This window comes from Microtus ochrogaster, chromosome 18 (assembly GCF_000317375.1).
Source record: "Microtus ochrogaster isolate Prairie Vole_2 chromosome 18, MicOch1.0, whole genome shotgun sequence".
Lineage (NCBI taxonomy): Eukaryota > Metazoa > Chordata > Mammalia > Rodentia > Cricetidae > Microtus > Microtus ochrogaster.
The window spans coordinates 7,593,415-7,616,428 of record NC_022020.1 but is presented as its reverse complement, the minus strand read 5'-3'; the positions used below and the strand labels follow the sequence as shown (position 1 = coordinate 7,616,428).

Below are 23,014 nucleotides of genomic sequence, written 5' to 3'. Positions count from 1 at the left end.
CTGGCTGCCACGCTTGATGACCAGAGTTCCATCCGTCGGGATCCACATGATGGAAGGTGAGAACCAGCTCCACCAAGTTGTCCTCAGACATGGGCCCCTGACACACTTGATGTCTGCTCTGGGTGCCTGTGTGAGCTGCTGCTGAACAGAGATGAGTTCAGGAGACACAGCGAGGGAGACTTGAGAAAGAGGTCCTGAAGCTGTGTGCAGCATATAAAAATACACGGAAAGGCAGGCAAGCAGGGGGAAATAAGCAGACCTTGCTAACCAGAATGTTTTATTTAAAGTGCAAGACAGTCAAATACTGTCCTGGGTCAATGACATGTTTGCGCTCTTAAAGAATTTTCTCACAGTCTCACGTTTCCTTAGGGGTTTCCTCAAGTTATATTCCCCATCTCAGAATGTTCCAGAGGGGCAGAGAGATCTACACCATCAGTGGGACTTTTTACTGTGGAGCCCATGCCTGAATATAACTCAGTTCTCTGCACAGCAAAAGCTTTGCTCGGGCATGGAAAAGCACACGGGCACTCCCAACCCCAGGGTGTGCCTCATCTTCAGTACCGCTTGTTTGATATCAACCAGGATGCTGTATTTTGGCCTAGCAGACAATTATTTGGTTGATGATGGTAGGCAACAGGTTTTCTGTTATCTTTAGTGTGTTTGACTCATGCCTGGGGAGTGTGACAGTGTGATAATTAAAAACAAATGTGGCTGGGAACTGACTTCCTGGTAAGAGCATTTGCTGTGCAAGCATGATGTCCTGGGTTCAGATGCTCCACATCCATGGAAAGCTGGCTGTATACCTGTACACTTGCAAGCCCAGTTATGGGATGGGGAGACTGGAGGATCACCTGGGCTCCTGGGCCTGCCAGTCTGGCTGAGAAGAATGGGATGCTCCTGGGTCAGTGAGAGACTGGCCCAAAGGAATAGGGCAGAGTTCAAAAGCAGAGCACCTAATATCCCTTCACACACACACACACACACACACACACACACGCACGCACGCACGCACGCACGACGCACGCACGCACGTGCGCGCAGTGGGGGGGCTTCTTCCAAATTCAGTACATTCCATCTATATAATTATTGGAGTTCAGTTGACGGGAACCCAGTCCTATCATGTTGAAAGGCAGAAAGAGGCACGGCTCCTTCTCCTCACGAACGTTGCCCTTTGAATATAAATCACCAGTGCTGGGTGCCTTTCCCATTCTAATCAGATGACCTTTGAGTCTGATGGCCAGAGTTGAAATCCTAAGGCTGCCAGTCAGGTTTTACAGTTTTTAAATCAGTGCCTGGCTCCCACACCCTTCAGTTCCCAACTGCATCTCATTGGACCCTCACACAGCTGTGATGCAAACAGAGCAGGAGGAGTGTTGCAGCTGACTACAGAACAGCCCAACTTGACTGAGCCTGCAGCAGTGATGGTGCATGCCTTTAATCTCAGCCTTCAGGAGGCAGAGGCAGGTGGATCTCGAGGAGTTTAAGGCCAGCCTGGTCTACAGAGTGAGTTCCAGGATAGCCAGGGCTATATAGAGAAACCCTGTCTCAAAAAAAATGCAAAAGCACAGATCTTGAGCTAAGGAGAGTGACTAGGATTTATTTCACTAAGTCCTCTTTAAAAAATTAAAAGGCAATCCTTCCAGGATTCAGACTCTAAGAGGGGGTGGGAGCCTCATATCTGTAATGCTTAGAAGAGAGTATTTTTGAGCAGTTATCAATCTGAGCACCCATTATTTGTTGCTAATTACTACCCAAGTCTGTTAATATTTAGCAGAAGTTTGTGTAATTGTGTTTGTCTGGAAGGAGATGCCTGGATCCAGCTTTAGCTGGGAGAGCCAGCGGTATGCACCGCAGAACATGGCGGAAAGGAAATTTGTATTCGCTCAGGATTAACACATTAACGTCAGGAGAGTCCTCCCTTCCCCGTTCTTGCAGTTATTTATCTTTAAGGTATTAAAATTAAAGCACGAAGAAGGGGGCACTGTTCGCCGATGTAGAATTGGAAGGAGGTCATTCTTAAGCTTGTTTACAGATGTTCTGGTTTAGAAAGCTCCAGTGTGATAAATTAAACATTACAGTGGAAAAAAAAACAAAAACCTAAGGCCTAGCAACAACTGGTGCGTGGACACATCTGTCTGCAGAGCTGACTTAATCCCTGAATATCACAGTAGACGGCCTTGTCTGTTATGCCTTCTGTCCCCCAATACACTGAGACTGGAGTTTCGGGTCTGAGGCAGAATCATCAGGGCCTGGCCCCTCTCCTTTCTGCTTTGTATAGTATGATTGCATTTTCCTGTTGATTCCTTGCAGGTAAGCAGGTAGCTCAGTTTGTTGATTGACTGTAAAAAAGAAAAATCAACGTTGTCCTTTTAACCTATCTCCCAGTGGCCACTTTACTTCGTTTGGCCTGTTCTTCCAGTCGGAAACTTTCTGTGAGTTTCGATGCAAACGGTGGTGCGTTCCAAAGGGCAAATTTTCTTTTCTTTTCTTTTTTTAAATTTTTTTATTGTGTTGTGACACAGAGACAGAAAGACAGAGACAGACAGAAAGAAACCACCATGCCACAGTGCATATTTGGGGTTCAGAGTGTAACCCAGGGAAATGGTTCTTGCCCTCTGCTTTGTTCGTTTGAGCCAGCATTGCACTGACAGACACGCACTGGCACATCTGGCTTCTGCAGGGCTTTGGGTATTGGACTTGGGAACTGACACTTGGAAGCATGCATTTACCCCCAAGACGTCAGTGTCTTCCGCCATCCAAAGAGGAGAATTTCCAACCTTTCTGGTGTGAGGAACAGTTAGAACTGAAATTGTGCCGTTCTTTTCAAGGTCTTCCTGGAAAAGAGAGCTGTTTCCTTGTTAGCACTGCTCATGTGTAGCCCAGCAGCATAAGCTGCCCTTTTGAAGTGGCCTCCTTTATTTCTCTATACTGCATAATTGTCGCAATACTAGGGATCATTGTGTGCGCCAATGTAGAAGTCGCCCCCCTTTGCTTCTGAAGGCCCACATTGAACTAAGGCTCAGGTAATTAGTAATTCTTACTACATTATAAACTACTGTGAAATTTTCTAGATTGGTTAAATGTTGCTTGCTTGTTTGTTCAATTTGTTTGTTTTGTTTTAAAGAAAGAGCAAAATGTGACCTCATGAAGTAAGGGAGGCAGAGGCAAGAAGACCAGTTTGTCATCCTCAACTACGTTATAAGTTTGAGGGCAGCCTGAGTTACACGAGACCCTTTCTAAAAATAAACAAAAAAATCATAATGTGCTGAACACAGCTCTTTCCAAACTGATGCCTGCCTGTCTACATGACCTGATAGATCTTAAGTGCACAGGATCCTGTGGTGTCTACAAAATCTGTCTCCTGCCCATGGCTCTCCCTTTCGCCTGTGTTCCTGCCCTCCTTACCCCCTCCAGCACCAGATAAGTGTAAATTCTCTAAGAAATTGACTTAGCCCCTCACAGAAGGCAGAGAGTCCTTGCTCTGTTCCCTATGACCCCTGTCTCTCTTGGCAGATGGTATGGACGCTGTCCAGGGAACATCCTTCATCTCTTCAGAGATGCCCACCGGACATCCAATTGGGAAGCTATGCTTTTGTGTCTGTGCTCTATTCTACCCAGTTACAATAACTCCTGCCAAAAAACATAGGCCACCAAAGGGGCTGTGCTACCTCTGGTATCTGTGCTATATTCTACCCAGATATAGTAATTCCTGCCAGTAAACAAAGGCCACCAAAGTGGCTGTGCAGTCTTTGGGTTCTTTCCAAGTAGACATTCATTTTCACACCCTGAATAGTAACTCTCAGAACTTAATTCTTGAGTCGCAGTGGACACTATTAACAGTGCGAACATCCCTGGGCATTGTTGCTTCCTTGACCTGAGGTGGGCCGTCCTTGCTGCTTGGATGGAGAGAAAATCGCTGAGTGAGTGAATGTTTCTGGAAAGATTTGGTTCCACCCACAAGGAGTGTCGCTTATAATACATCTCAAAGGACCCTTTGCGGAATTGCTGAACAGTTGCCCACGTCCATCCTATGACATTGTTTTTAAAAGCCATGCCGTACAGTCCTGTGTGGTATTTATGTGTCTCTTTGTAGGACACACTATTTTTGTAAGGTGCAGACATGTCTCATAGACTGAGTAGCACACCCTAGCACAACATGGCAAGCTCAATATATTTCCAATTAAAAAAACAAATCAAAACCTCCAACTTGATCATAACTCAGTAAGCCCATGTCAAAGACAGGTCAACCATAAGGGCTCCTAGAGGCAGCTACTCAACACTGCAGCAAGGTATGTCCAGTCTGTGGCCTGTGGGTGACACCAGCAAAGGTTAGCTATGCGTGCAGACCAACTCAAGGTCATAAACATACACCGTTATGGAACTTTTTTGTGGGTTTGTTTTTGTAACGTGATTGTGTGGTTCTCAAGTGTGAACTGTAGAGATGACAGTCCCCTCACGGTATCTGGACCAACTTTCTACATTTCTACATTTCCTTTGCCATGGGCCAGTTCTCTCCTGTTAAAACTTAAACTTCATCCATGCTAGATTTTCCTTATCTCCAAACTTTTGCTTATTTATGCTCACGTTTTCCAAATACCATAAAGCAGCAGCTCCTGACTAAGTGATTTGTCTCACCAGAGGATATGTGGTGATGTCTGAGGACACATGTTACCCTAAAGACCACCACACCTCCTGCAGTGCCCAGGCAGCCACAACTATCTCCTAATGTCTGCAAAGCTGGGGCTTGGGAAACGTGTAGTAAGGCAAGCCCATGCTACTCTTTTTGGAATCCTCTGATTTTCTTTTTCTAGGGCAGGAATGGCATCTGTTTCATACAACGGTCAGAAAGGTAATACGTCACCTCCCACGTTTTACTCTGACTTCCTGGAACACTTCTGGGCACCAGCTCATGAACTCACTCTCTCTTGCATGCTAGAGAATCAGTACAACTCAATCTTTCTAGGCTCTTAACACTAAAATCCAAAGAAGAACCAGAACTGTGTCTGCCAGTGAGTTTTACCAGAATTCTAGCTCTCTTCCTATGAAAAAGATGATAGAAACTTCAATGCCAGAACTGTTTGAGAAACTGGCCTAAAGTCTGAAATTTATAAAACATTTCTCTCTTTGTAGGGGAACAAACTCTAGTGTGGCTGTCCCTTTCTGTCTGTCAGAGCATGTGCTTTTCTGGTGATGCCATTTTACTTTTGTTTTAATATATATCTTAGTGTCACCCAGAAAATGCTCTGAGATGTCAGCTCAAGCCCATGTCAATTGCTAAATGTCAAAAGAAAATGCATCAGTGTCTCTGCAAGTTCATAGTGATGACAGTTTCACATGACATAAATAAAGAGGGCAATTCTGTGACTTCAAGCATGATCAGAAATGCAGAATCTGAGGCATTAAAGAGGGACCAGATGCAGATCAGGATAGGTGGGTCAGAAATGCTACCTCTGTATTACGGTAGATGAGTTCCAGGAAATTCTTCACCTGTAAAATCATAGGTCAGCTTTCCTCATCAGAAGAAATCTGCTATTTGTGTAGATTGACTGTCATTTTTACTTTTTTATTTGATCATCAAACCAGTAAGGGAAAATAAGGCATATTGCATAAAAGAACATGCATCAAACATATCTCATGAAAATGTATGTGTCCACAAAGATATTCCTGTTGCTTCCCAGGTAGGGTCTGTGGAAACAAAATTGTACAAAATTCCTTCCGGCAGGAAGTGCATGACGGCTGCTGTGCAAACGGTATGACTGGAACATGGGTTGGTTCAGGTCTTTGGTGCGGTTCTTAGAACATTCTTGCTGCTGTCCCAGCGCTATGGGGATTCTGTTCCTCCACATCTGAAGATAGGAGAACTTCCCTGGTTGTGTGGACTCTGAAGCTTTTCATTATTAACATTCCTCTCCTTGTGACCTTATTAAAATGCTGGAGGGCCACCCCTTGCCTTTGTGACTAATTTTTCCGCATCATCCAGGGTCCATAGCCCAGCACCCTGTCATCACTCCCTGTGTACATTTTCAGAACATTTTACTAGCAGAGAAGAAGTTGGGAATGAAAAAGAGAGAGGGTAAAAATGTAAAACTCTTGATTAGAAAGTATAATTTAATAGAACATGTATTGAACCAAATGTATTGATTAATGTAGAAGATATAGTACTTATATTGATTTGAACCAGAGATTTAGTACTAAAAGCTCTAAGCCAAAACGCTGTTGCAGATTGCTACAAAAGTCAGTTAAATGCTGTCCTTGGAATGCCTTCAGAAAGAAATTCTTCTAATGCTGGAGGTCTAGGTAGAATGCGGTATATGTCAGGCTGATCCCAGCGGGTTTTATTTTGTACTCTAATAGCTGTTACGAGCCTACATTATATCCAAGGAGTAATTTTCCTTAGAGGTGCCCAGCTCGCTTTGTGTCAATATTCTAGCATTTTAAGTCACGTACAGTATATGCTTCTGGGAACAGGGAAGGAGCCAGCCAGACTCATAATGGCCTGCATTCATTAATAAAGGCAGAGGCTTCTGTCCCTCCATTGCCCACTACAGGGAAGCCTCCTTGGCCTTCAGGGACCCTGTACAGACACATTTAAAGGAAGCTCTATTTTGAGTGGGCAAGAGATGAAACGCACGACTTGGAGGTATTTCTTAAGTCAGCTCTGTGCCCGAGCACAGGGGTGACCTTCTGGGTCAGAGAAGAAGGCAGGTCAAAAAGACTTATTATCCAGACTGTTGGAAACCAATTGCTTTTGTTTAAAAATAAATAAATAAATAATGAAAAAAAGCAGGGGCCCTTAAAGGTGGACAGCGATGTAGAATTCGGTTTACAGCCTTGAAAAGAAAGCTCACAGCCGAGTGTGAGCCGGGATGTGCTTCTGAGGAAAATGAGAGCATACTGATTAGCCTCTGTGTTTACAGATAAACGGCCAACCCAAGTGATAAAAGGAAGGGTAATATAATTAGTTAATCAGAGGAGATTGATTGCGGATGTTTGTGTTCCTCAACTAAAGGGAAGAGCCAACATGTTGCGGCAGCATTGCCACCATCTGTTGAAAGACCGCACACTTAATCTTTATATTCCTCTGCTTTTTCTTTCCTGCCTTGCTTTGTTTGGGGGCCCTGATTTCATCAGTTTGGAAGCACCTCATTCAAACTGAGTCTAGCCACAGTGTAAACTGGGGGCGCAGTGGGTTAGCAGGGAACGCCCCCCTTTTGTCTTCTTGCTCCCTCTTCACTCCTTTTCAAAATAACACACTGACTCTCTCTCTCCTGCTTCCTCGAGCTTGTCTATATTTGTTTTGGCAGAAGCAGTTATAAATAGACAAGTCATGCTTTAAAGAGAAAAAAAAAGGTTTACATCTTTGAATCAACAGATTTTTTTTTTTTTTTTTTTTTTTTGCGCAGCCCCGTCCCAGGGCTGCTTTGACTACTGTGGCCACGGAGCATTTCCATGGCGTTAGCGAAGCACAGAGGGGCCATGTTTGCTAGAGATTTGGAAAAGTCCAGATAATCTGTGGGTACCACTCACTTTTGGGTGGAAATCTAATTTTTTAATCCTGAGAAAGTAGAATCCTTGTCTGTACCCCTTTCGAAGCTTAACTTTTATCATGGTTCTAGATGAAGAAATTCAAATTGCCATCAAGATGTGAGGAAAATTGGATCACCTCAGAATTGTAAGGTGAACAGTTTCAGAGGATCATGGGTTTTTATTTTTATTTAAAAAAATATTTTTCTTGGAGTGCATTTAAAATAGGATTAAACCGTTTGACCAGCAAATGTGGTCAGCCCTCCAAAGGACGAAGTTGAATTAATCATTTGTTAGAGTGCCAAGCCTAAAATGAGAATTCCAGTCTTGTAAAATGGAAGGCATCTCACAGTTAAAAAGAAATACATAGTGCTAGGAGGGGGATTTTTAAGGCCCTCATCTGTTTTTTAGCTTCTCAGTTTAATTTCACATTTACAGGAGAGAGAGAGAGAGAGAGAGAGAGAGAGAGAGAACTCCTTCCAAACTGGGCCCCTTACAGTGAGGACAGTGTTCTTGGAACCTCACCGTTAGATTAGCAAGCCTACATAGATCTTGTCTTAGGCTTGAAGGTATGTTGTGGGTTTGATTTTTTTTTAACACAAACCCCCCTCGTGTAAAACAACTGTTCATAACTGGGATTAATGGTTTTCAATTTTCAGTTACTTAGACATGGGGTCTCCAGGAGATGGCTTTTTGCAGAGTAGAATATGGCTCTCTGTGGGATTGCACAAGTTTTCCTCTCTTCCACTTCCTTTTTTGTCATCGCCCCCCACCTCCACCAATGTCGCTCTGATGTTCCTCTCGATTATGTAAAACACTTTGCCTTCATTGGAACAGATATTTTTTCTCATAACCTGTCATTGCATTAAAGTGCTTTGGGGACTGTGAATTGCTGTGTAAAATTGGTGAGATTACCCACTGCTTTGTTCTACCAAAGTGGTTTCCTTCAGACCTAAAGAGCTCAGAGCTCTGCCCCAGAGGTTCTGGGAGGGGGGGATGGTGGCAATGGTGCTTTCTGCTTTCTCCTCCTGAGCATCTGTATCCTTGACGTCTCTCTCAGTACTGGCTCTGTGCGGTGGTCCGCTGCCAGGGCAGCGATGAGCCATAGTGCTGCCTCTCTGCTCCCCACTTCTGCTGCTGCCTCTCTGTTCCCCACTTCTGCTCTCTCCATTTTCCATTTCCTCTGGCTTCTCTGACATCTGAAGGCCACATCTGGAGACTGTGTCTTTGTGTCTGTTCTCACCCACACCTACAAGATGACTGGATGAATGTGTGGCTCAGATGCACACACCGTCCTTCCTTCTACATCGGGCCATTTGTTCTTTCAGTGGGTTTGGAACAGGGCACATGTGCAAGAAGCAGGAATGTCCCAGGGATACTCCACGGAAATCCCTTGAGAGGGTTTGGGAACATCTGGAATTCTCCTCCCCTTCCCCAACAGAAATATGCCCATTTCCCATGGACCTCTGGGAATATGCCTCCTTCCCACTGTGAGAATTGCTGTCACTGGGGGTGGGGTGTAGCCAGGACTGGAAGAGACCCTTAAGTGGGCTGGAGCGAAAACCAGGAAATGAGTATGATGCTATATATTGTCAGTTTTCAGGACCTAGAATCACCTGGGACACAAATGCTGGGCACACCTGTGAAGGATTATCTAGATGAAGCTAGCTACTGTGCATGCTTATGAGGCATTATCTAGACTAGGTTAATTAAGATGAGAAGACCCACATTAACTGTTGGCAGCACCTTTCCACGGGCTGAGATCCTGGGTGGAATAAAAAGGAGAAAACAAGCTAAACACAAGTGTCTGATGCTCTCTGCCTCCTAACTCTGGTTGCAATATAACCAGCCACCTCACATCCCGGCTGCTGTGACGGGCTGTTCACATCCCAGCTACCGTGACAGACTGTATCCACAGACTGTGAGCCAAAACAAACCTTTCTTCTCTAAGTTTCTTTTGCTGGGCACTATATCTCAGCAGGATTGCAGTTCTATCGCAGTAAAGGCGAAGGGTGTTCACATGTGCAGGTGTCTCTGCACTGTAGAACCAGCTGTTTCGCTGTTTCTTTTGAGAGGACATTCCATGGATCTTTGCCTGGTAGAAGCTGTGTTTACCAAGGCTGCTCTTGTTCCCTTCATAAAATTGTTTTATCTCCTTCTCTCAGCCTTCAAAGTGTTAAGTCCTTGGTATCAGTGACTTCAGTGTGCTCCAATAATGTGGTTAAAGTATATCCACATATATAGAATGGATGTGTAAATGTAAATGTAAAAAGATGTGTAAGTATTTAGTGTGGTTGTTAAGAAAAAAAGCTAGACCTGTACCTGTGTCTGTTGTGAAGAAACAGAAAAAAAAATAAGATGGGTAAGCCACATGAGGAAACTTAAAAATAAAATGATATAGATAAGTTAATTGTTTTAAAAATTATTTCCAAAAAAAATCAAAGCTCTAAAAAGCAGCTGCCAGTACCTCATCATTAGCTATTAGTGTCCTAGCTTCTTGTGTTTATATTATTTTATAATTCTTTATAAGTTTTTTTTGTTTTTCTTTTAGTTCAGACCTGTCTCAGAAACCATGTTTGACTTTAAGATACCAACAGAAGCAGTGTAGTTTGGGGTTTTAACATTTTAATGCTTATAAACCTCTAATCATAGCTGTGTTGATCTCTGAGAAAATAGGAAAGCTTTGTGTTCCCATCAGTATTTTTAATATGCCTTCAGAAAAACACCTCCCAGACATATTCAGAATCAATACCCAGACAAAAGAGCTGACATAAAAATAGTTTACTCTTAAATGCACTTTGAGGCCAATAGTACTAGAGAGTAAGTCATCCTTTGAAGAGAACGGAGGAAGGGAGTTTTCTATAAAGCCACCTTGGCACGAGTGATGTGTTCCACCATATCTTCAGCTTAGTGTGGTCTGTGCCAGAAGCTCACTCCCCAGTCAAGACCGTCATCACACAGCAATGATCATGGTGGGAAGGGACCTAGGCCCACTGTCCATTTCCATCAACAGAAAGCTAAATCTGAAACAGGGAAAGGAACCCTGGCCCCTCCCATCGCTCCCCACTCTCTTGCTGGTATACCAACCCCAGTCAGGAAGTACCAGCTACCTAGCCCTTGGTCATGCAGCTTATCCCTCTGCACAATTGGCTGGGTAGCCATCTTCAGGGATATTAAAGGCAGCAAAGATCTCACAAAGTGTTCTGACTCAGGTACTCTTCACCTCTAAGACCAAATCTGAACATTTTAATGATGCTTAAAAAATCCTCATAATGTTGCCAAAACCACCATTCATCCTTATTTCATGCAGTACTCTTGCTTCCGAACCCTCTGGAAGATCTTGGCCAACACACACACACACACACACACACACACACACACACACACACACTTCCTTCATTGCCTTTACCATTAGCTGTCTTTAACCCGCAGTGTCCTCCTGGAGTCTCAGTTTCCAGACTCAGTGAAAGCATCAGCTTACCACCCCAGCTGCTCAACGCCTTCCCTGGTGACGAGGCAGACCTAGGAAAATCCATGGTCACATCACTGAATTTTTACATGGTCACATGTCTTTCCTCTTTAAGCCAGGAGAATGTTGATGAGCTCAAGGCAGGAACCATGCCTCGTCCCATATCCCATATCTATCCAGTTGGTCAGGTCCTCTCTACTAAGTGCAATAAGCTGTGAACCAGCATCCCACAGATTTTCATGAACATGGGAATGCATGAAGGTACATCTAAATTCCCAACAGAAGGCCAAAAGGCAAGCCTAAGAAGATGAGTGCAGCATAAGCAGGACCGAGGGCTTTGGAAAGTCAGAGTTGAAATGCGCTTAAAGTTGGGTAAGCATGAAGCAGTCATGTATCAAGCTAGGCTTCGGAGTTCTGATCAGGAGCGAGTGAAGTGTGAGTGAGGAGGGGCAGAAATGCTTGAGGAAGTCTGAGTGGGGAGCTTAGGCCACTTCCAAAGTTCAGTCTTCTTCGTTGAAAACCTGGAGGCCCATGGCCACCCTCTGTGGTAGACTGGCCCCTCCTTAGCACCGTGCTTTCAGCTGGAGAATGCCTGCACACTTTAGTTCCTCCAGTTGGACACATGTCCCAGGTGACCTCTCACAATTTGGAAAGAAGTTACCCACTCCAAAAAGGACCTACCAGTGTTCCTAGTGTGAGGAATACCTGACTATCGAATGCTGCCCAGGAGCCTTGGGAGAAACATGAGCACCCTGGGCAGGGGAGGGAAAGCAAGCTGCTGGGATGTTAAAGCATCCTGCATGGCCACAGATGCCACACACCTTCACAGGGGTGCTGGATGTGCTTTCTGATCATTGTCATCAGCCAGGTAATTCTATTCTTCAATACCTGCATTTGAGGATGGACAAAGCAGCTGCGGCTGTCAATATTCACCATCTAAGAGAGATTAGAGTAAAGCATGTTTCAAAAATGGGGATGATATACAGGTGAAGAAACTCATAACTGTGGTACCCTGGGCATTGAAGCATGGGCTGTGCTTTGATTGGTAGAGGTGGTACAGGGAGGGAGGGTATCTGGAGGAGGCATGGCCCAGAGAAAAGGAGGGGTACTACCAACACGTCCCCTCCCAGAGACTCCTGGCTCTGCCTTTTCCCTCACCTCCGTGAAGGTAACAGTGTGCCTGTGCTGCGCCCAGACAGTGCAGTCTGTTTGAACCTCACTGGTCCAGGATGGAATCAATGCATCCATTCATCCCTATGCAGAAACATGACAGTCCACACCATTGGGTACCTACAGCACTTACCTATGCTCACTCCAATAGGAAGAATATCACTGAAGCTTCTCCCTCTTTCTTTTCTCTCTACAGAATCATACGATGACCCAACACAGCAGTTAGTTCAAGTACAGCCTCTCAAGGAGAAGGACTTTTGCGGCACAAAAAGGGAACATGTTTTACTCTTTGCACGAAACTTACATTGTTAATGTATATTCTTCAGAAGCATTGTATTGTATCATACAACTTGTATTATCAAACTGTTGGATGTTCATGTGTTGGAACTTCTGAGCACCAGATAGACTCCTTGTATATAGTGTTGCACATGTAATTATGTCGTCGATGCTAAAATGGTCTTATAAAGACAAGTGGACTTGGGCCCTATTCAGGCAAGATTTTCAAAGTGAACAAAATGGCTTAAGAGATAATGTTTCAAGGAAGAAAAAACTTAAAAGAACTGTTATCATGTGACTCTGGCTGGACTTCCTTTTACTTACGCTTAAGCCTCGAATTTCTCTTTTGGTATATCAACAGTTAAAACCCAAGACTTTTTTATTGCTCGAGATTCCCGTGAACCATGAAGAGACATTCTCACAGAACAGAACCCCACGTCTGGATACGGCCCATATATATATTTGTAAGCCTTGCAGTGTGACAGGTAGCCTCGCCATATATGCAATAGTTGTTATGTAGACTGTCAAAGTTTTATTTTTCGTTATTTTTTTTTTTGTTCCTGGCTACATTTGAAGCTTTGAGTGTTCAAGATTTTCCTTAATGATTTCACCCAGCCAAATTCTTGAATTGGTTGAACTAACCTGTATGTTACTGTTCTCAATGTTTACTCTGCGGTCTGAACCTGGAGATTACTGGAATTGTTTTCCAAGAGGAAATAAATTCAGTTTACCATCAGCTATGAGTGTATTTGTGTGTTTTCTTTCTCTAGTTATTCTTACCATTAAAAAAAAGAGAAAAAAAGAAATCTAATTGCCTGCACCCCTGGATATAAAATCTGCTCCTGAGCAGATCCCAGGCATAGCCTCAATCATATTTAACCTTTGCACACGGGGCCAAAGTCAGCTGGGAGGAGATTCATCATGCTGCATGGGAGGAAATGAGACCCAGCCTACTCGAGCTGTCTTAGACTCTACCAGGTCACATTGTACTTGAGGACTCTGACATCACAGATGGATGTGATGGCTGTTTTCTGCATAATTTGCAGCCCAATTCGTGTCGTGCTGTGCAAATCTGAACTCATGGTGGATGGCGGCAATTTGCGCGGCTGTTTGGCTTATGTGTACTTAAGGAGCAGCATTGTTCAGAAGACAAAGCGCAGAGCAGCAAGTCAGAGGGCTGTTAGTTCTGGCTCTGGCGCCAACTCCCACTGGAGTCTTCTCCAAATGGCTTCATCTCCTGGCCTGGGACCACCCAGCCAGAGAAGGTAACGAAACTTGGTCATCAGCCTTTGACAGCCATGGATGGCTCTCCGAGAGGCCTGTCTCCACAGCCTACCACAGAGTACTGAAGAAATAGAAGCCCCTGATTCCAGAGCTTATGTGCAATGTTTTTTAAGGTGGAGAAGAATAGCACTGGGTCTTGACAGACATCGTTAGTCTGAACAGTATAAATTATTATACTCGTGGACCACATTCATGAAATCATGCTTAGAAAGATTACCACACTCTGAGTTCTGTGACCTTGTAAACTCTGAAGACCTCAAATAGATAGCAAAAATATGCATAGCACTGCAGGGTAAGGGAAGTGCAACCCGGACTGATGGGCTTGTGGTCCCCTGTGGCCAGCAGGCCTATCTAGGAGAGTTCTTGCCCAGAACTGCAAGGCAGAGCCTTTGCTCCTCAGTTCTCAGACCTTGGCCTTCTTGACATTCCCTTGCGGGACTTACTTGTGACGTCATGACGTGCTGGACCAGACACCCAGAGTTTCTGATGCCATGGGGCACAAGTTCATGCCTTTCTAAGAACTTGAGTGATGCTGGTTACAGACCACACTTGGAGAACCACTACCCGACCTCATTTACAAGTCATGGAATGAACAAAGTCTGAATCGCCAAGCATATGATATTATTTATTGTGTTTCCAATAAAAGAAAACTTTTGTAAAATTTTAATATCATTCACAAACAAGTATTTTATAGTGATTAAAGTATGCACACCTGCCATAATGCTTCGTGTATGTTTGTTTAGCTTTTTAATGCAAGGGAAACCTATACCTATACATTTTACAATGGATTGCCAGCATGCTATTTAATTAAAAAGCCTTTTCACTGGCTACATAAATAATGAAGTATGCTTAGAATATGCAAGTGCATCCATAATTAAAATACTTAGCTATATTTTTTAAATATTAAGGTCTCTGGTCCATTCAGGGTTTTGCATTTAAGCTGAAATAGCCACATTTAATAATGGTTTTTAGAAGCTTTAAAATTTTTGGTTGTTAATGAGAAAGTTATATTTTTCTGAAAGGATGTTGTTGGTTTATGGAAAGCAGGTGATACGTTATCCTTGAATTAAATCCTAATTGCTCATAATATTGTCTCACAGATACCTCCTGGGTGTGTGGCTAATACTAGGGATTGGAGTTTCCAGGAGGCAAGAGAGGCAGAACTTCCCATTATATTAGTGCACATGACTGACCTTGTAACTGCATCACTGCAGGTATGGGTCAGTCTCTCCTGAGACAAAGCCGGGAAGCCAGAAGAGTTTACCGTTGTTTATTCCACATTCATTGGTTGATCCTCCAAAGACTATAAAGTTCTTTCTAGCTAGTGAGCTCCTCTTCCTTGTAACCAATGATCTTTGGCTGTCAAATGATGAATGGTGCCCAGACAGCTTTGATAAGTTATCTTCTTTGTATTTATATTCTCCCTCATACCCTAAGGCTGAAATACAACTTAAAGATAATAAAAAGTACCAGTGTGTGCATTGTTTTTGTGTAGCTGTGATCCAATACCTGATATACCTAATAAAAAGCTCTAAGGAACGGTGAATTTGAGCTCATCGTCCATTTGATTTCATGTGTATAGACAGAATATTACTGTGGCTGGAGAGAGTGAGAGAAGAGAACTGGACACTTCCTGACCAATCAGGAAACAGAGTGACAGAAGTAGCCAGCGACAATATGCTTCCAAGAATGCGCCACCAGTGACCTGCTTCCTCAGTTTATCCCGAAGTTTCCAGAACCTCCTGAAATAGCACCATCAGCTGAGGACCAAGCATTGACATCCTGGGTCTATGGGGGACATTGCATATTCAAACCATAGCAGCTGGTACTATGTAAAATCTAAGGGGAGAATGTGGGTGCAAGTAGCTGCCCTGTTCGTGCTTTGATTTTGCTTTGAGGGCATTTTAGCATTGCCTTGGAGCTTCCTGGTAGAAAAGGGGAAATAACCTGGATGGAAGGGATGCATCACTCTCTAGAGAGAAAATAGTTCCTGGCACTTAATTCCAAATGAGATTTCTCAAAGGCTTTATGTCTGAGTAGGTGGCCAATATTACCCTGTTCATGACCACTGTGGAAGAAGGCTGATGCACATCTGAGAAGCCTGGGTGTACCTGCTCATCCTGTGATACACAAGACAGGCACCAGAAAAGGCATGGCCTGGCCCCAAATCTCAATCATTGCAAAGTTAGGAAGCTGCTCCAATGGAGAATATCATGTGGTTCCCACCCTCAGGGTCGAAGCTTGCTCTATATTTGGAATCACAGGGGGACCATCGAACAAGTCTATTGTTGGAGTCCCATCCCGTAACTACTGATCTGTTGGCCTAGAATACAAGCTGGGCATCGGAAGCATCGGGGTGACTCCGGGTCAAATGTGAGAGCCACTGTGTCAAGTTCACCGTGTCAGGGGACTGTGCTAGATTCCAGACTAGAACTGTGACAATAGCATGCCCGGAGTGGAAAGGTGGAGTGGGGCTTAAGTGCCTTTCCCTCGGTGTCCCTTTTTACAATAATTATTTTAATTCTTAAGTAGTATAGTAACTAGGTGACACAGTGAAATATATATAGAGAGTAAACGGGAGAAAGAAGCCAGGAGTCCAGCATCCTCATATTGGTCCAGAGATTGCTAATTTGGCCAGTGAAATCTTGTCCCTTGATATCTCTGACAGTCTGAAGAATCCTGTCCAACATAGAGAGATGGGTTCTGGTTCCAGATAACGCATGTCTAAGGAGTCACACACAGCTTTGGTACGTATGTGCCATGTTCCAGTTTCCAAATGCTGGCAATCCATCCTGCTTCCTGGAATTCAAACTCTATTAACCCCTCCTGTGTGGACCATATGAGATATACTTCAGCTAGGAAGGCTTCTCAGGCTGCCAACTTTGACCTCTGCTATTGACTAACTTTTCTTCTAATCTTCATCCCAACTCTTTTTTAGATGATGAGTTTTCCATGCTAAGATTCATACTGTGCCGTTTTAAATTAATAAGATGTGCAGATTTGAAATTGCCATGTGACCTTCATCTTCATCGCACATGAGGCTGAGCAGTGTGTATGTTCTACCTAGCCTGTTTCTATCCCTGGACAGTGAGAATTCAGGGGATAAACAATAATAACAGAAATTAATATTCTCAATGCAGGTCAGATCTGCTCTCTTCAAACATTGCTATTCAGGCCAATTTACTGATCTTTGGAGATCACACGAATGGGTGATAGGGTAGAAATTCTACCTTGATGATTGATAAATATAATCAATGTTTCAGCCCAGAAAGTTTGCCATGATGCAATCAGCTAGTTACTCTAAGCATGCCTTCCCAGAACAGTTATGAGTCTGTTTTGAAACTTGACCAAGGAATCCAGGGACCCCTCAACTTCCACTCCATAGAGCATGGCAGCCTTTCCTCTGTCTGACTGTGCCTGTTGGGCACAGCCTAGCAGAACCCTTGAGAAGGGAAGTTCAGAAAGCCAGATCCCATTACAGAACACCTGCAAACCCTCCTCCAGCTAGCATCAGCAGCCCAAGGCCTCTTACCTCCTCCCTCTCCAGGAGGAAGTTTCCACTAAAGGCACTAAAAACTTGAGTTCAAGGAAGAGGGATGACTCTGGATAAAAAGCACCCAGCAGGAGCCTCTGGCAGCGTCGAAAGCTCAGGTCTGGTAAGCACTGTATTTCTGGGTGGGAGCCTTAGAGGCGGGAGTAGCCGGGACCATCTCTCCAGATTCCTCTGTAATGAAGTCAGCTGTCAACTCCTTTGGGGGAAAGACACAGAGCCCCTTTATTTCCAAGCAGGTGTTGCAGCATATTAAAGGTTGCATTCCATCTTGCTCTCACATCCTGAATGAGCCAGTTTGCAGGCAGGCTCAGTTCTCTCTGCAAAGAGGGAAACTTGGCAATGATGGAGGCTGAATACTTAAATGGCAATCAACTTCTGGCTCGTATCAATTAATTCCTTCATGGACTTCTGCCTAAGTATAGCATCTTGAATTCCCAGCTGTGGAAGCCATGAAAAACAGCCCAAGCCACACATGCCACCATCTCAGAAAGGGCACACCAGCGAAAGAACAGAATGGTGGGCAAGCCACCTCTGGGTACCCATGACGATGATATGGGGCTCTTGCCTTTCATCACCCGGGTTGTACAGAGCAGGGCGTATACCTGTTCCTCTTAATGGGAAACATCAAGAAAACTTCTAATAAGTTTATGTGAAATCTCTCGGAAGGCCATCACATTCTCTTGACTCTAAAATGTGCAGATTCAATCAGACGGGGGGGGGGGCTTAGAAACCTGTAGAAAATGTCTCCTCACTTAGGAACTAGAGAAGCAGATTGAAAATGGTTTTCATCTCAAGGAGCCCACCACAGACACCCATGTACTTCTGTTATATGGTCAAGAAGCACTTTGATCAAGAGGTGCCACAGGCTGAGGGTGAGCGGCCACGGTTCCCTGGGAGGACTGGCAGTTCTTCAGTTCTTCCGGCACCTGCAGACAGTGCAATTCAGACCACACCAACTACGTGGGGAATGTGGATGTTCAGGTGTCTCCTAACTCAGGTAAGCTCCCAGAACTAATGATAGTGTGACTTGCTCCAGGATGCAAGCAGTGGAAGTCAAGTCACCTAGCAGGCTTCCCTTCTCGTCATCCTCCCCTGCCAGTGAGGTATGACCGACCCTCTGCTCTCCTTCCTCAAAGCAGAAGAATAGCGTCCCTCCCTCGGAAGGCCACACTTGTCTTCTGGAGTCACTTTCTGTCACATGCTGTCAGATATCAGGACCTTCTAGCTTATTTCAGCATTGTGGAGCTGTAAGAAGATGGTTCATTTGGTAAAGTGCTTGTCTTGCAAGTATGTGGACTTGAATTTGATCTCTGGAACCAAAGTAAAGGAGCCACATGTAATGATACACATTTGTAATACTAAAGTTACACAAGTAGAGACAAGAGAAATCCCGAAAGCTCTCTGGCCAGCCAACTTTGCCTGCTTGGTGATTTCAAGGCCAGTGGGAGGGAGACCTCTTTTCAAAAACCAAGGTGAGTGGCACCTGAGGAGCAACATCTGCCCAAGTTCCTGTAAACATGTACACGTATATGCACACATACACACCAGGAAGTTTAGGAAAAGATAAACACAATGAGTACTTAAGTTGATTTAGGTTGAATTTTAAATTTTAGTTCCTTGATCTCTCTTTGTTTCAAATGTTGAGTTGTTAAAATGTGTTCATAGCTCCTATATGGAGCCATACAGAGTCCTGCTGGACAGTTCCAACCCAGTCCTCCCACCTCCAAGGCCCTTCAATATACGAATGGCTTCTTCATCTCAGTCACTCCTCTGTCTCAGCATCTTCCTCGTACTCCTACCTTCAGCTTTCCTTCTGTATTCAGTGAATAAAACATCACACACACACACACACACACACACACACACACACACACACACACACGCTCACCTTGGAACATCCTCCCAGAATTTTTTTCTCTTGATTTCTTTCCAAATTTCTCACTTTGTGGTCTGTTTCCACTTCCTCTACTTCTTGATGGTACCTCCCCTGCAGGCTGATGTCCTTCAGTTCGTCAATATCCTTTTACCTAAAATGTGATTTCCAAGGTCACCTGTAATGGCCTCAGCAGACAGTCATTCTGATTATTTTATTAGTTGGTGCTTCTTCTCCTGCCTCTATCCTCCTGCCCAGCTTTCCACATCCTTGCTTGATAATCATCCTTATGTATTGTCTATCATATCCATTACCTCTTCATCTTCTGGCTTCTAGCCTTTCTTTAATCCATCCTTTATATGGCCATCATGTTAATCTGCATAAAACATATATTGAATAATTTTCTAATTCAGCAAGTACCTGTGGCTTCCAAGTAAAGAAGAGGATGAAACTGAAATTTCCTCTGCTACTTACAAGTTATATACACCAACCAATCCCTTCTCTTTCTGACATGACTTCTCCCATCTTTAATTGAAGGAGAGGTAAACTTGTAAGATATTGTAGGATTTTTTTTTCAGTCTCTTACTCATGGGCAGAAATACCTGAAATATAGTGGTTGTCCATTCTAATAAAGCAACTGTGTTAGGTAATAGAGATTGATTTACTCTGAACTCTTTTTAAGCTAGTTCTACAGTGAATGCCTTGTGTACACTGAGCCTCCGATAGCTCTCACCTCCCCATGTCTCTCATGAGAAGTATTTCCTAAATACACACTCCTGTGAGAACCTTCAGTACTGGTTTATCTCCTGCAGGAGGTGAATGTCCCTTTGACTTGTTAGCTTAACTTACTGGGTGGGTACCTTTCCATCACAGTGGTGAAACACCACAGCCAAGGCAACGTTCAGACGGAGGAGTTTATTTCGGTTTACAGAACTAGATGGCGGGTTCATACTGGTGGAGGAGGCAAGGCAGCACGCAGCCAGAGTAGGGGACAGATCACAGCCCGAACTACAACATGAAGCCGAGAGTACAAACCGGAAGTGAGCCTTGACTATGAACTACCTATGTCTGTCCCTCGGTGATATACTTCCTCCAACAAGTCTGCACCTCCTTTTCATTCCCCAAACAGGAAAACCAGCGGGGACCAAGTGTTCAAATGTCTGGTCAACGGTACATATTTCTCTTTCAAACTGCCACACTTACTCTTCTCAACTTTCCCGGCCTGGTACTTCACCCAGATTCACCATGCTTCATTTCTTTGCAAAGTGAGTTCACCGCTGTTTTGCTATCTTCACTATTCGCACCTAGTTACTCCCGCTCTTTGCATGCTCTTTCTTCATCCCCCTTCCCTCAGTACTGCTGTTTTCTGGACCCAGGAAGCCCCTGCTAAGCTGTCTTGCTACTTCACTTCTCTAAATGCTGATTGGACTTAGACTCTGGCTTGGTGATTCCCATGCCCTTGAAAACTAAAACTCGAGCTTCTTTATTCCTCCCTGGACTATTTTTCTTACAGGGACGAGGGTAATCTCTCAGTGTGTGCCTTCCCCTCACTTTTTCTTTGTCTGATTGCTTGGTTTGGCTTGGCAGGATCTCATGTATCCCAGACCACCTGGAACTGGATATATAGTTGAAGATGACTTTGACCATCTGAGCTTCTGCCCATGAATACTGAAATCACAAGTGTGCCACCGTGACTCTTCTGTACGATGCTAAAGATCAAAATCAGAGCTCGTGCACACGAGATTGCACTCTACCGACTTGACAACAACTCAACCCTGTCTCTGTGTTTTAACCCACTTTTACTGTTTCCACCTCCTACAAGTTCAATCAAACATCTATTGATGAATTCCTATCTTAGCTATTATTTTCAGTTAACTGGTGTTCAACATACTTGGACTATGCGCCTCTTGAGTCCAGGCCCAACTGATATGGAGGTGATTATCTGTCCTCTGTCAAGTACCAAAGACAGAAACTCCCCTCTACAGAAGCTTTTTGACTAACAGTAGCTTTATATGCTGGTGACTGGTTATAAATAAAAACATAAGTGTGTTTTACTCTAGTAATTACATGACCATGACTAGGGCCTCTACCCAGCACCATGAGATGGATCAGAATACATTCCAATAGTCATAGAGGTTAAAGTTCAAAATTTTCATACCACTTTTGTATCAGCTTCAAGTTAACCAATCATTGTTGAGGCATGTTAAGTCAGGGATCCTAAGGACAGTTACCTGGAAACTCATTCTCTGCCTCTCTCTGGGGCTGCTACTTGTCCCCTACCTCTTGAACCATGTGAGAAGGCATCTGATTAAGCACAAATAATTAGCCCCAAGAACATGGAACTGCAACTCCAAAATGCCTTCATCTTTGGTCCTCTTGACAAGAGTGATTTCATCCAATAGGTTTAGTACCAAAATTCTGCAATGAGCCCTCTGTAATCAGCAGCCAGCTGTCGGACAGAAAACGAACTAGATGTGGTCCACAGAAGACAGGACACTCTTCCCTCAGGCTGCCCATATTCAGTACTCAGCACAAAGATTAAAACAGCATTCAAAACCGAATCCGAAAAAGTGCTGGATCCATATGTAAATCCAAGCATTAGGCCTTTCCTTTCTCAGAGCAACAGAGATGTTGACTGTGATTGCAGATAATAAGAGCTTTCCCTCTGATGAAATGCGCCTATACCGAACAGAGCACACACTATATTCCCATGACAAATATATTTACACTCAACTCAGAACATGGAGAGAAAAGAAAATGTCAATAGTTGACAGCTTCTTGGCCTATGGGGTGTAATCCAGGAGCATAATAAATTCATTTAAGCTCCGTGTTGAATAAATGCATGTTAGGGCTGTGCATTTTTTTGGCCTTTCCCTCGACACATTGTTTGAATACAATGTCACGTTCCTCTTCGTGTTACTCAATCCTCAGGCTGCTGTCAGCAGAAACATGGACCAAGCTAATAGTTTGGGGGCAAATCTGCAGTAATTTCCCCTAAAGATGGAAACAAGAAAGGCCATGAAAGAAAATACCTTATTGCCAGATGTTGCTGGGTGACTATTTCATATTTGCAAAATACACCTCAAGATCACTGGCTGCTGGGGGACTGCAAAGTCCAAAAGCAAGATGTCTGGTCACAGAAGATCTTAATCACACCATCAATGGATAATCAGAGTCAAGGGCTAGAAACCACATAAAAGAATACCTTGATTTAAAAGCTAAATATGTGCTTCTCCCCATTAGTATATTTCTTGTCTCATACAAATTGGATTAGAAGATAATGCTTCTCGCTGGCAGATCTCACAAGCTAGCAAGCATTTCAGGCTTTGTGTGTAAAAGCCTGACATATTGGTTCAGACTCAAGCTAGCATGTTGCTGGTGGAGTTCAAGCATATGAGAAATACTACACCCTACTGTTTTCGTAAGCACGGAGCTCCATTGAGTTAAGACAGATGGTAGCAGGCAAAGATGCAATCTTATCGTCAAAAGCTAAAATATGTCAAAAATATGTTAGCAAGCAAAATAGAGCAGATCGTTTGCTTCGCGTGTCAAAACAGCTTGCAAAACATGTTAGGGTACTGAGGCTCTGGTTGTGTAAATAAAGGAACAGTAAGCAGAGAGGCAGCCAGTGGCTTGAGAACCTGCGCATTCATTGTCCCTCATCTGTGGATTGGGTACCAGAGACAAACATGTAACCTCAAGGAGCCCCAGACAAACATCAGGAGGTAGCCAACCTCCCCCACAACGATCTCTTTCCCGTCCCTGAGCAATGACTTTCTCTGTGCTAGATAAGCCATTTAATAAATTACAGAAGGCGTTCCAGCTTCCCAGAGGAAATAAGGATCCACTGAGAATCACCCTGCCA

The 23,014-nt window shown here is 43.9% G+C and overlaps 1 protein-coding gene across 3 annotated transcripts in view; it reads left to right on the top strand.

The window, feature by feature from the left end:
- The window catches only part of Znf521 (zinc finger protein 521), a 288,933-nt gene extending 275,758 nt beyond the window's left edge, over window positions 1-13,175 (top strand). For all 3 annotated transcript variants that reach the window (XM_026783544.1, XM_026783543.1, XM_005355779.2), the window contains one exon: window positions 12,360-13,175. In XM_026783544.1, coding sequence (XP_026639345.1) covers window positions 12,360-12,389 — 30 coding nt within the window. In that variant the 3' untranslated portion in view covers window positions 12,390-13,175. The remainder of the gene's footprint in view (window positions 1-12,359) is intronic.
- Window positions 13,176-23,014: the final 9,839 nt, after the last annotated feature.